This window comes from Camelus ferus, chromosome 13, assembly GCF_009834535.1.
Source record: "Camelus ferus isolate YT-003-E chromosome 13, BCGSAC_Cfer_1.0, whole genome shotgun sequence".
Lineage (NCBI taxonomy): Eukaryota > Metazoa > Chordata > Mammalia > Artiodactyla > Camelidae > Camelus > Camelus ferus.
Window position 1 is genome coordinate 45,649,524 of NC_045708.1, and position 12,956 is coordinate 45,662,479.

The following is a 12,956-nucleotide window of genomic DNA, read 5'->3' on the forward strand; positions in this document are numbered from 1 at the left end:
GAACCCTGTCATTCAGGGATTTTATGGGGGTGCCATTATGTAGGTGTGATTAATTCCATCATTGGCCATTGGTGACTGGACTCAGTTTCTAGCCTCTTACCCCCTCTTAAAGGTAGGGGTGGGGCTGAAAGTTCTAACTCTAAACACATGGTTGTTTCTCTAGCAACCAGCCTCCGTCCTGAAACTGTCTATGGCCCTACCTAGAGTCACCTTATTAGCATAAATGCAGGTATAGTTGAGAAAGGCTTGTTATGAATAAACCAAAAAATGCTCCTGTCACCCCATCATTTGGAAAATTCCAAGGGTTTTAGAAGCTCTGTGTCAGGGACCAGAGACAGAGGCCAAATACTTATTTCATATTATCACCCCTATTGCAGTTGGGGTATAGGAAAGAAGAAAACGGAGAGGAGCCTGGTTACAGGGTTGGTTTAGTTTTATGATATATGTTGGTGGAGAAATGTGAAATTATACAAATTCAAATAGGTTTTTAGAAATAGCATCTAGCGAGTCACCAGTAAAAGTGTTTGTAATCAATGATTTCCTGGTGCTGGGTGGATATTTGTTAAGTTGAACATTCAAGCAATATATTTTTGCTTTGTGTGGATAGTTAACTATTGATGTAAATTTTTTTAAGCTTAGAAATTAAGAACTATTTAACTACGTATACATTGTGCAATGTCAAAACTTTTCAAAAATTTTATTTAATAATAAAAGACTTGTCATAAGTTACATGCTGTTTATGTTTTTTCCTTTCTTCTCAGTGAATTACCTGAGAGAGAAGAAGGTGAAGGAGAAGAAACTCCAAACTTCAGCCACTGGGGACCACCAAGAATGTATGTTGGTGACATTGCTGGCTTTCTCGATAGGACAACGCAATGAGTTGCTCTTCTCTTTAACTTAATAATGTCATTCAGTCATTCTCTAATGGTTGCCCTAGGTCACATGTACACTGGCTTAAATTTTAATTTAATTTTGCCTTATCTACAGATTTTTATCCGAGTAAAATGACTATAACCTATACTAGGAGAATGTTTGTCACACTCCTTTAGAGAAAGTAGTTTACAAATGTCCATCTCTGGTGGACTAAGTCTTCTTTATCACTGCATCACTGAGCAAGGCAGGTTGGGCTGCCTTGAGCACAGTCAAGCTCTTTTTTTTAATAAACAACAACAGCAGTAGTAGAGGCTTGTATCATACAGCAATTTTTTATTTCTACCCTCCTCCCCTTGTTTGAGCTAGCAGAGTGTGTGGAGCCCATGTTCCCTTGGACACGCTCGTGGCATGAAGTCGTCACCACGGCTGCACTTTATGTAGGTTGTAAAAGTCTTCCTTTCGCTGCCCTCCCTGTTCTTCATGCATTATTAATTCCACCACGCCACCCAGAATGCTTTTTTCTTGCGCTTTTGAGGTTTGTCTTCAGAACTCTAAGGAGCTGTTTTCTGAGCTACCTTTTTGAGTTAATTATTGTCCATGTCTGTGCACTTTGAACAAAATTCACAGTATCTTGAAGGGCACGTTTTATTAGCGCCCAGCTCTAAGCAACTGAGCTAACCGGCCAACTGTGCCTGAAGGGCAAGCTTTATTCTGTGCTTTCTTTGTGAAAATGGTGCAGAGGTAGGAAGAAAGGAAGACCTTTCCTGCCTTAGGAGTGATAACATCTACCCTCCGCTTAAAGAACCCCCAGTTAAGCCTGCTGACTGAGAAAAGTGGTATGGGCAGGGAGCCTCTCAGTGGCAAATTTATTTTATTCTGCAAGTCTGTGCTTTTTGCCAAAATGATATATGTGACTTTTTTGATTTTTTTTCACTCATTTGTTGTTTCCTTAATTCGTTCTTTGCTAATATTACAATGCAGATGGAAAGGACTAGTCACAGAAAATATATGGAGGTAAGAGATGGGAGTGTTAAGGCCTAGCCAAGTCTTTGAATACTTAGAGTCGTGTTTATTGTTTTTAGAAACCTTTTTCAGAATTTAAACTTTCATCTATGCCATGAATTATTGATAGGCTCTTATAATTTTGGAAGTATGTACAATTTTTGTAGTATTTGTAAAAATACATTTATATGAGTCACAAGGATAAAGTACACATTGAACACAGTGACAGTACACCAATGAAATTACCTTGTTCATGAATGAATTTTGTTATTTTTGGTTTTACAGTGTTGAGATTTTTAGAGAACCCGACGTATCTCTTGGTATTAGTATTGTTGGTGGACAAACTGTTATCAAACGCCTGAAGAATGGAGAGGAGCTTAAAGGCATATTTATCAAACAAGTTTTGGAAGACAGTCCAGCAGGAAAAACAAATGCTCTTAAAACTGGAGATAAAATACTTGAGGTAAATAATGTTCAAATTCTGTTTTTGTGTGAAACATACTGTAAAACAGTAAAGTAATTATTTAGTCGGAAGTCCTTCCTTCATGTGTTGCAGTGTGTGTGTGTGTACAATTGGTGTGTTTTATTCAGATGCCTTGGTTTATGTGTTTGCACAATTTTATGAGATGCTAACTTTGAGCTGACAGCATTTAAAATGATAACAGAAAGCCTCGGTTGACTGAAAGAACAATTTATAACTTTGCAGAATGAGGCAGATGGTGGGTATCATGCTTCTACCAGTCTTTAGCTAAACACTGAATCGTGTGCGTCAGTGGGATAGCCATGCTGTCCTCCCAGAGCCGACCCTGGAAGTCGAAGATGCCGTTGGGTGAGGGGTGAGTCCACCCTTTCCACATGGCAGGCTTTGCAGAGTGGAGTTTTAAGGGCACATCAAGGCACTAACAGGTCTGACTCTGATACCTTTCTTTGCATTGGGTTTATTGGATGACACTATATTGAATGCCTTTAATCCCAGAATCTGCGTTTTCTTAATTCATGCTTTATGCTGCTAAAAATCAGCTGTGGTGTTTTAGCTCTGATAGAGGGAAAAGAGCCCTGGAGGTCATGGGTTGAAGTCTAGATTGTCCTCTTTGTTTTCTGTTTGTTCTCAGACAAATTATTAAACCCATTTTATTTTCAGTTTCCAAATAAAATGGAAATGAGGTTTCAAAACCCATAGCATCATTGTGATGATAAATCAAAGAATTGCGTAACACTGCTCTGGGTATATAAATTTTAGGTTATATTTATGTTTGTATGAAATTTTTAAAAATTTCAAACACACTGAGGACATGGCAATGAAGAAAGTGACCCAAAATCCCTTCTGTTATGGTGTTTACATGACAGTGGGGGAGACAGACTGTACACAAATAAGTAATACATGGAATGTTAGATGGTCATAAGTAGCTGTGGAGAAAAATAACAGGGAGGAGGGTGAGGGAAGATGGGTGGTGGAGGCAGTAGTTGCAGTGAATGGGCATTTTTATGGAAGATGATATTGGGACGGACCCAGGAAACGAGAGGGTGGGCAGTGTGGATGTGTGGGGGACGAAGGCTCCAGACAGGGAGAACTGATGTGCGAGAGCTCTGAGGTGGGAGCTTGCCTGGATGTGTGGAAGGAACGGAAGGAAGTCCAGCACTGCTAATGTCAGTAGAGTGAACAAGAGAGAGGGTGAAGAGAAGAGGTCTGAGAGGTAACGGGAAGCCACATCACGCAGAGCTTGGAAGGTTTTCAACTCTAAATGCATGAGAATCCATTATAGAACTAAACACGTACACATTTTTTGAAAGGATTATTCTGGCTTCTGGGGCAGGTGTGGTTTCATTTATTTAGCATTTGCATGGTACTTTGTTTTATTTATTTTTTTATTCCTTCGTTTTCCCTCTTATGTGCGATTTTTTTCCATTGTATTTTTGTAAGCAACATATTACTGGATTTTGCTTGTTTAAAATCTAAATTGATAATCCTCATCTAATAAGAAACATTTATTTTTTATTTTGGTTACTGATATATTTGAACTTAGAACCAAATGCAAAAGATATATTTTGAAATAATTATAGATTCATAGGGAATTGCACAGAAATGTATGAGGGAGTTCCTTCCCTCAGCCTTACCCAACGTTAATGTTTTATGTGACAACAGTGCAATAGCAAAACCAAAATACTGACATTGGCACAATTCATATTCAGATTTCACCGGTTATGCGTGCACCATCTGTGTGTGTGTTTATAGGCCTACACAGTTGTATCACGTGTGTAGCCTTGCATAACCACCCCAGCAGTCAGGAAGCTCAGTTGTATCATCACCACAAGACTCCCTTGTGTGGCCCCTCTACAGCCGCTCTTCTCCCATCCCCTCCTCCCCCATCCCTAGCCTCTGGTAACCACTGTTCTGTATTTATGTCTATAGTTAGATTATTTCACAGTTGTCACATAATGAAATTATACATTTTGTTACCTTTTTGAGGTTGGCTTTCTTTTACTCTGAGTAATTTCATTGAAGTTCATTCAATTTGGTGGTCTATCAACAGTTTATTCCTTTTTATGAATGAGTAGTAGTCCATGGTATGGAGGTACCACAGTTTAACCATTCACCCATTGAAAGATAATCGGGTGGTTTCCAGTTCTTGGCTATAAACATTTATATACAAGTTCCTGAGTGAAAATAAGTCTTCGTTTCTTTGAGATAAATGCCTAAGAGTATAATTGCTGGTTTGTATGTTGAGTTCATTTTTAGTTTTGAAAGAAACTGTCAAACTATTTTCCAGAGCGGCTGTACCATTTTATATTCCCACCAGCAATGTATGAGTGATCCAGTTTCTCTGCATCTTCACCAACATTTGGTGTTGTCACTGTTTTTCATTTTAGCCATTCTGATAAGTATATAGTGATATCTCACTGTTGTTTTAATTTGTGGTTCCCTAATAGCTAATGTAAAGAACTTCTCAGTGTGCTTAATTGCCATCTATACCCCCTCTTTGATGAAATGTTTGTATGTGTCTTTTGCCTTGTTTTGTAATTTAATTGTTCATTGTTTTATCTTTTTGAATTTTGGGGTTTTTTTTCCTCATCCTTCTCTGCTGTCAGTTGATATAAAGGATTCTCTCTCTTAATCCAACATTACTTTTACACTAATGAAAACTCACTGTTTTGTCTCAGATTTAATAATATATATTTCTTCTAATTCACAACAGCTGTGAAATGTTACACTCTGATATATATATTTTGTTAAGCATGAGTCTTTTGTTTACTTTCTTCTATGAGAAATGTTACTTGTTTGTTTTGTTAGTGAAGTTTAATAATCATTCTGTGTCTTGAAACAGTTGCATGGAAGGTTTAGTTCCATGTAAAGAAGAGTTTTTTAAACTAGGAGAATTTAATAATTTTTAGAAACGAGTCTTCATCTGTGTGAATGGACACACACACTTTTAGGTTATAATTTTAAAGCTGAGGAAGACTAAGATTATTTTTCAGTTGTTATGTAGCAGAATTTTATTTTTTTCCCCGAACTTCCCAACTTCAGTGATTCCCATTTAACACTGTGGAATCTGTGTTAGGGAAATAAAAGCTGATTATTACTAGAAGAAGAAATAGTTCTCATACTGCCACTGCTTCTCTCACTGTTAAATATTTTGAGGATCAAGTTATTTGAAAGAAGCTTCATCAAACCATTGTGACAGCTTTTAAAGCGTCACTTGAAATTTTTAAACATTTTTTTCACTTACTATTATTTGTATTCTTCCTCAAGTTCAGATGGGAAAAGAGCTTGTACAAAGAGCAATGGCATCGCCTGGGGATGTCTGGTGGAATACAAAGCCAGAGCTCTTGCCATGGCCTTTTGGAGTTTGCACAACGTGGCTTCAGCTGCCTCCCTGGCCTCACCTCTTGCCTCTCTCCCATCTTTCACTGCTCTTCAGACCCTCCTGACTCTAAGCCCCTCTAACACACAGGGCTCCGATCTCCTACCATAGGACCCTCCCTTCTGCGCCCCTCAGCTTCTGGCGTGTCAGTCTCCTCCTCACTCTGCTCAGACTCGGTGATTGATCGTCCCTCCCTCCCTTGTTGTACTTCCAACGCTTCTGATCCTCTTTCCTTTCACTGAACCTGTCTGGGAGAACCACATCCTAGTTAAATGCAACGCCGCTTATTTCAGGTCTCTAGCATGACTGGAGAAAGTAAGCACCCATGCTGTCCGGTCTTATTTTAAGTTCGTGACCCTCACCCCCACTCTCCCTTTAGTTCTGTCCTGCATTCCTGTAATATTTCCTGAGTTGTTTTATTCTTCTATTTCCATAGGTAACTACTGCAGACCTCCTGTACCTCCTTCCATAGTCTTAATCTCAGTTTATGATCCTTGTTGCCTATTTCGTTGAGGAAATAGAAGCAGTCAAAAGGGAGTCTCCCCTTGTTCCCACTGCATACCAAAGCTTTTTTTTAGCTGCATCTATCACAACAAATGAACTGCTTGTGCTTCTGTGTAAAGCTAACCCCTAACTTGTGCAATCCAAGTCATTCCCTCTTCACTGTCCAAGGATTTGCTGCTACTGTTGTCACTTCTCTGCCCTTCATTTTTCCTCTCCACTGCATCATTATCACTGTTACTGTCCCATCTTAAAAACAAAAACCAACCTTGATCCCACATCCCTCTCCACCTACATTCCTATTTCCTTGGTCCCTTTATGGCAAAACAGTATTCACGAACTGTCACTATCCATTGGCCATGAACCACCTCAGCGTTTACCAAGGCCCCCTCACATTATTGGTTTGAAAAATTTGTTGTGTTAAATATATTTGATAAGTATTGAATGCTCTTTGAGATTATGGGCATGTTCACAAGTTAGGTTCTTTGAGGTTTACGTGACGAAGAGTTGTTTACGCTGTCCCAAATCTGCTGAACACACAACACTTTTAGTTAAAGAACCTATGGATGTTTTCATACTTCTTTTTTAAACATAATTTGAGAAACGTTCAGCTACTCAATTGTGATGATGAGCAATTTACTTAAAATATCATTTTTCTCAGTTGAACTGAGAGAAAATGAGTCCAAAGAGGTCCCCACCCTCTGCCCCTACTCAGAATTCTGTGCCGTGAAGCTCAAACTGAGAAGCTTCTTAAGATTCTGTTACTGACCGAGCTACCTATTTTGGGTAACTATATTTAACCAGGGCCTTTGTTATTAAGATATTGATCTTATTTACTTTTCTTGAAGGTGAAATGTTATTTTCCTTAAACGTGGTCTCCTAAAACAGCAAGGCTCTTTATGGGCCAGTCTTATTTTTTTTCTGCCTTTGGTCCAATTCATTAGACTCTGGCTGTTCTTGTAACTAGATAATACACATGAACTTTGAATTAATCTACCCACAAGATCTGCTGCCTTTCTAACTGAAATAAATCACTTCTGTATTTTCAGGTGTCTGGAGTAGACTTGCAGAATGCCTCACACAGAGAAGCAGTTGAGGCCATTAAGAATGCAGGAAACCCTGTGGTGTTCGTTGTTCAGAGCCTGTCATCCACTCCAAGAGTAAGCTTTAGTTTATATTTTCAAAAAGTTTAAAAATATTCTCCATATCTGTGGTCCAAGCTATTGCCTCCAAGTATTTTCCAACATACTTCTGTTGTTATTCTACTATTACTCAAAGGAAGTGTTAGCTTCATAAAAATGTAGTTAAATGTAGTATTAACATCAGTTTCCCATTTTTTTCTCTGATTTTGATCTCCTGGTCAAATTTGAGTTATTCCAGTGTTCAGTGGGGTCCAACAGACCTGTTTTAGAGTCCTTAATTCCCTTTTTTACCAGTTTTGCTAGCTTGGAGGCAAGTTACTTAACTTTTCTGAACCAGTTACTTTGCTAAGAAAATACTTTGAAGACAGAGTGAGTCAGGTATAAAAACATTCTGCGGGTACTATCACACGTTCTGTGTATTTATTACAGGCATGTGAATACAAATGTGTAGCACTGTTCTGTGTTCTGTTGGAGATTCGAAATTCTCGAAGAGCAGTATTTAATCATACAATTCTTTTCTGTAATAAATTACTCTTTTGGTATGGAATCAGAATCTGATACACAGATGTCAGTGGCGGGATATGTATTTTATATTGCAATGTGCAGTAGAAATGTCATCCATAATTCCTATAACTGGAAGCAGTGTTTATTTTTCTTTATTTTATAATGGAAGACAGCTGTTCAAAACATGGGCACTTCTGAACAGTAGAAAAACTGCATTTTTTTAAAAAATTTGCTTTTCAATAGTAATAACAGTGCTTTTCAACCATTTTTACGTCAAGGTATGCAGAATATATTAGTTGTATGGCAAACTGGGTAAACATGTTGGCTGTCCTGAGGGCAGTGGCATCACCATGCTATTTTGGCACACTTACAACCTTCCTGTGCACAGGGGCTGCAGCCTCGCCCAACATGGGGCGCTGTGGTGTGCTGCATTGCCACACAGTCCCCTACAGTCTTAAGTGCTGGGTTTACACCATCGAGACAAATTGAGAGAGATAAACTGAGAAGAGTCTTCTCATTTTCGTATAATTCAAAATCCTAGATTTATTGGAATCCGCTTTTTGACCCTTATAATACTGATAAAGTAGTTGAGGCCATCACTTTTATTTCCGGAAACTGAATTCAGTAGGAAAATTGGCCAGGTGATTCCCTGCCAAATGACACTTACAAAGGAACAGTTTTGAGCTAGAGTGAGCTAATCAAATTATACATTTATAATAATTCCCTTCTGAAAAATACTTAGAGCATTATAATAGGTTAGATTTAAGAGGTTATAATAAAGTCAGCCAAAAAGGCCAAGCAGTTAATCTAGCCTTTGCTGGTGAGCTGAGGTGGAAATTGTCATTTGGATGACATAAACAGTACAATTTCTTCCAACCGTTCAAAAAAAAAGAAAACCTCTTCAGCATCATGCCAGGCTCAACTCCTTATCCTGAGGCAGCACAACAGACTGCCGCCTTGTGTGTTCAGTTCATCAAGCACTGAACTGTGGTTCAAGCCACCGGAGCATATTCAGGAGATGATGTTAACATCCATGACTTGCTCGATTTTCTTAGCACAAAGTGGTGGCAGTTGAATAAGGCAGTGAAAGGAATCAAGTTTCATACTTTGCAAAACAGTGCTCTCTTCGGCTTACTTATTGTTGTAAGTAATATCGGTCATCACAGGAGTAGAAAACAGCCAAATTCTTGATCACTTTACATTAGACTTTGAAACTTCCTTCAAAACCTCCAAGAAGTCATTTCCTAATTTTCAGCCCATCAAAGGCCCTATGTCTGAACGTGCCTTAGTTACATGGAAATTCTCATCTACGCCAAGAATTGAGCAGTGGTATTTATATGTACTTTCTCCTCTTGAATTGTGTTTTACTTTACTTTCTCAATTTGTGCTTTTAACAGATGCTTTAGGAGGATCACCAACACAATACCTTTTTAAGCTTTTTCTCCTGAATTTCTCAACTATATTTTCAGCGCGTTAGAAAGAAATGTGTGTATCCACTTAGATTTACCTGGTAAATGCTTATTTGAGAACAGAACTCATGACTTATCCTGCTCTCCTCTGTAGAACATTTTTATGCCAAGGTAATTTTTTCCACTTAATAACATAATTGCATTTCACAGTAGCATCAGGGTGTTTTTTTTCCCCATTTATGAAAACAAACCCTTTTGAAATTGGGGTCATCCCTTCAGTTGATGAAATTTATTATCATGTATTGTTTTCTTTTTTCCTGTATTCCATTTGCATTTCCCTAATATTGTTTCACGATGGCACCTAAATTTTGTTGACACGTGTATATTTTGCATATTAATCGTATAGAAATGTATTTTTTATTTTCACAAGAAATACATGCACACTAGCTTTTCTTAAAGATGTAGTCTTTTTGGTGGGTCTTTTGTCTTCCAAATTTCGCCAATGGTATGTGTACAGAAAGATATTTCTCTGCTCTATGAAAACCAGTGTAAACCCTATGAATGAAAGCCGACACTCTGTCCCATCCAAAGCTCTTACAGTTCAGCTTCAGCTGGTTTTTTCACATGAGAAGTAGGTCCAGTGTGCGCAGGTATTCTGACTTCTCAGGGAGACAAAGTGTTTAAGACTTCAAGGGGGGGCGAGTAATTCGGTATTTACATGCATGCCTAAGCACACACTCTGTCACTTTAAGATTCTTCAGGACAAGAAGCACATACCTGTAGACCCACTAGTTTTTGAACTCTGCCTTACATTGTTGTGTGTATTCAATAGAGAAATAAATATTAAGTGCAGTGTCTCTTCACAGAGGAATCACTACATATATGTTGATGCACCATCACTATATGTTTTTTACTTACATGAAACATTTCTGGGACTTTCTCATTTATTCCAAAATTAATTTATATTAATAGACTCTATATAATAGACTCTATATTAAAAGTGATGGAGAATCAGCCTTACATTGCCTTAGGAAAGAAGTGGGTTTTTGGTTTTGTTTTTTAAATTATCCCTAGGCAAGCATTTCTTTTAATTTTCTGAGAAAGGAGATTTATTTTTTTCTTTTTAATCTTCATGTCTGTCACCAGACTTTATGCTAACATTATTTGTGTTAGCTGTTTGAGGAGCCTTTAAAAAAATTCACTGAAAATTTTATGTTTTCTTAAGATGTTTCATAGATTAACAAAAAGAAATGAGTCAAAAAGTAATCTATGCTGTTAGCACCATTAAGAATTAAAATTATTTCTATGAAATCGAACTGTTTGATTCATACATAAACATTTATTGAGCACTACAATGCATTTGGCTCTTCCTGAGCACCAGGGTTATGGTGATAAATAACACTAAATTCCAGCTCTCACTGAACTTTTATCAAGGGATAGATTTGTAATTCATATATATGCTAACAGTGACAGTGAAATATTTATTGAATGTGCCCAGTGTGCTAGATGTCATACATGAACTGGGGTACAGTGATGAATAAGGTAAATCTATGAAATAAATGCTGCATCCATTGTTCTAGGAATTAATTTCAATCACCCTTAAACCTGCATTTTGCAAAATGAGGTGTCTGGATCCAGAAAGTAAGTACTGTGACCTTTTTAAAAATCTTCATCTTCACTTTCTGGATCTACGCAAGCCTGTGAATTTATTGCCCCTTGACGGTACATATGCTCACGCGCACACGCACACACAATTTCGGGTTATGTAGCTTGTCAGGTTTTCAAAGTTGTATTGTTTGCCTTGAATTGTACTTCTCATGTCTTTACTTTTTAGGTGAAGTCAGAGTTAATTAAGATGTTAACTATTTTTAAAAAATTATATGAAGCAATGTGCTGATTGTGACATTTAAATGTTTTCCTCCTCCCATTCCTTGTTTTTGTGGTGGTAGGTCGTTCCTAGTGTGCATAACAAGGCCAACAAAATCGCTAATAACCAGGACCAAGACACCCAAGGAAAGAAAGAAAAGGTAACCAAATCTCTCAAGCTTTTAAAAAATGTTTCTGGTTTCTTTGTGCATATCTCAACTGCAGTTAGTAAGAGTGTTGTTTGGGTGAGTATCAGGGTACAAGTACTGTGGTTGTAATGTTTCACTTCTGGGGACATAGCTGGTTCTGGCCGGGATGAGGACCAGAAACCTGGTGAAGTGCACATGTAAAAATGTCATAGAGCTCCCGTGGTCACGAGGAGAAACAAAATGTCATAAAGCACCAGCTGGCCATCGTCACCCTCCTCTCTTTCCTGTTCAGCTGGGCTGGTTGTCTGTCCATCCCCAGAGTGTTTCTGAGACTTGGATCTTGCTGTTCTCTCATCCGGAAGCCCCTTTCCCACATTGCCCTTCCTTTTCATCCTCCGGGAGAAGGTCAAAGGTCATCTCTACCTGAGAAAGCTCTCCTTACCATCCGTCAGAGTTAATGCTCAATTACCAATTTCCCACCTCTATTCTAGTAGAATTAGTTGATCTAAAATTTATTTTAGGCTATAGTGTCAGGCAGTGATGGATTTTCATTGTTCCCTTGATAACTAATTATCCCACTGAGTTAAAATAGGTCCTTCTTTACCCACTGCTTTGCAACACAACCTCTGTCATATCTCAGGTTAGCAGGGGAGGTCTATTTCTGAGCTTTCTCTGTTTTGTTTGTCTATCACAAAGGCTGTACCACCTAAATTCAGTTCTTCAATAGTTATTATGACTGTCTAGATTTTCTATTCCCTTCAGAGTCAGTTTTGGTTACTTACTCTAAGGAATGTTGATATTGCCCAATTTTTTACATTGCTGGTATAAAGTTGTTCTTGTAGTCTCTCAAAGTATGTTATCTATTTTCTTTCCATAGTAGTTCTTTTTCATTGTGAATACATTTTACTTTTTCTTAATTGATCTGGAGTAATTTTTCATTTAATTTTTCTTTTTGAAGGATTAACTTTTGAACTGTTAGTCTTCTCTGCTGTATCTTTATTTTGTTTAATTAACCTTGTTCTCATCTTTTCTGAAATAATCACTTAGGACCGTACATTCCTCCTAAGGCCTTTAAACCTGCATCTCAAGATATTAAGTTGATTTTCTGTTGTTCAGTTTTGTTTTGTTTTGTATTAGGTCCCAACATGATTTCTTTTTCACCCAAGATTATTTAGAAATATATTTTTAAATTTCCATATGAATATTTAAAAAAAATGTATTGCTATTATTTCCTAAGATATTTTAGTTATAATCAGAGACTGTAGTTTGTATAATATTCTTTTACATTAGTTGAGCCTTTTTTTAAATGATCGAACAGATATTTACTGTGAATGTGTATTATGATGTAAAAGAGTAGCTGTTTTCTATTTATTGGGTAGCTGGCTTTTGTGCAGAGTCATTAGGACAAGCTAGTTAATTGAGTTATTCAGTTATTCTGCACACTTACTGATTATTATTATTATTTTTTTGGTCAGAGTAACCTAGCAATCTGCCATTTTGATGGTAAAATTAATCCACTTTTTGTGTAGTTTTTCAGTTTTTATTTTACATTTTTTCAAGTTTATTTATTAGGTGTCTAAGTATCTTCCTACGGAACTGACCATTTTATTAATATGTGGCATTATTTAGTAATGCCTTACCGTCTGTTTC

General features: G+C 37.5%; 1 protein-coding gene across 8 annotated transcripts in view; it reads left to right on the plus strand.

Moving 5' to 3' along the window:
* The window catches only part of PATJ (PATJ crumbs cell polarity complex component), a 291,845-nt gene that overhangs the window by 103,945 nt on the left and 174,944 nt on the right, over positions 1–12,956 (plus strand). For all 8 annotated transcript variants that reach the window (XM_032494431.1, XM_032494436.1, XM_032494434.1 and 5 more), the window contains 4 exons: positions 762–833; positions 2,161–2,338; positions 7,286–7,396; positions 11,241–11,318. In XM_032494431.1, the coding sequence (XP_032350322.1) occupies positions 762–833; positions 2,161–2,338; positions 7,286–7,396; positions 11,241–11,318 (439 nt within the window). The remainder of the gene's footprint in view (positions 1–761; positions 834–2,160; positions 2,339–7,285; positions 7,397–11,240; positions 11,319–12,956) is intronic.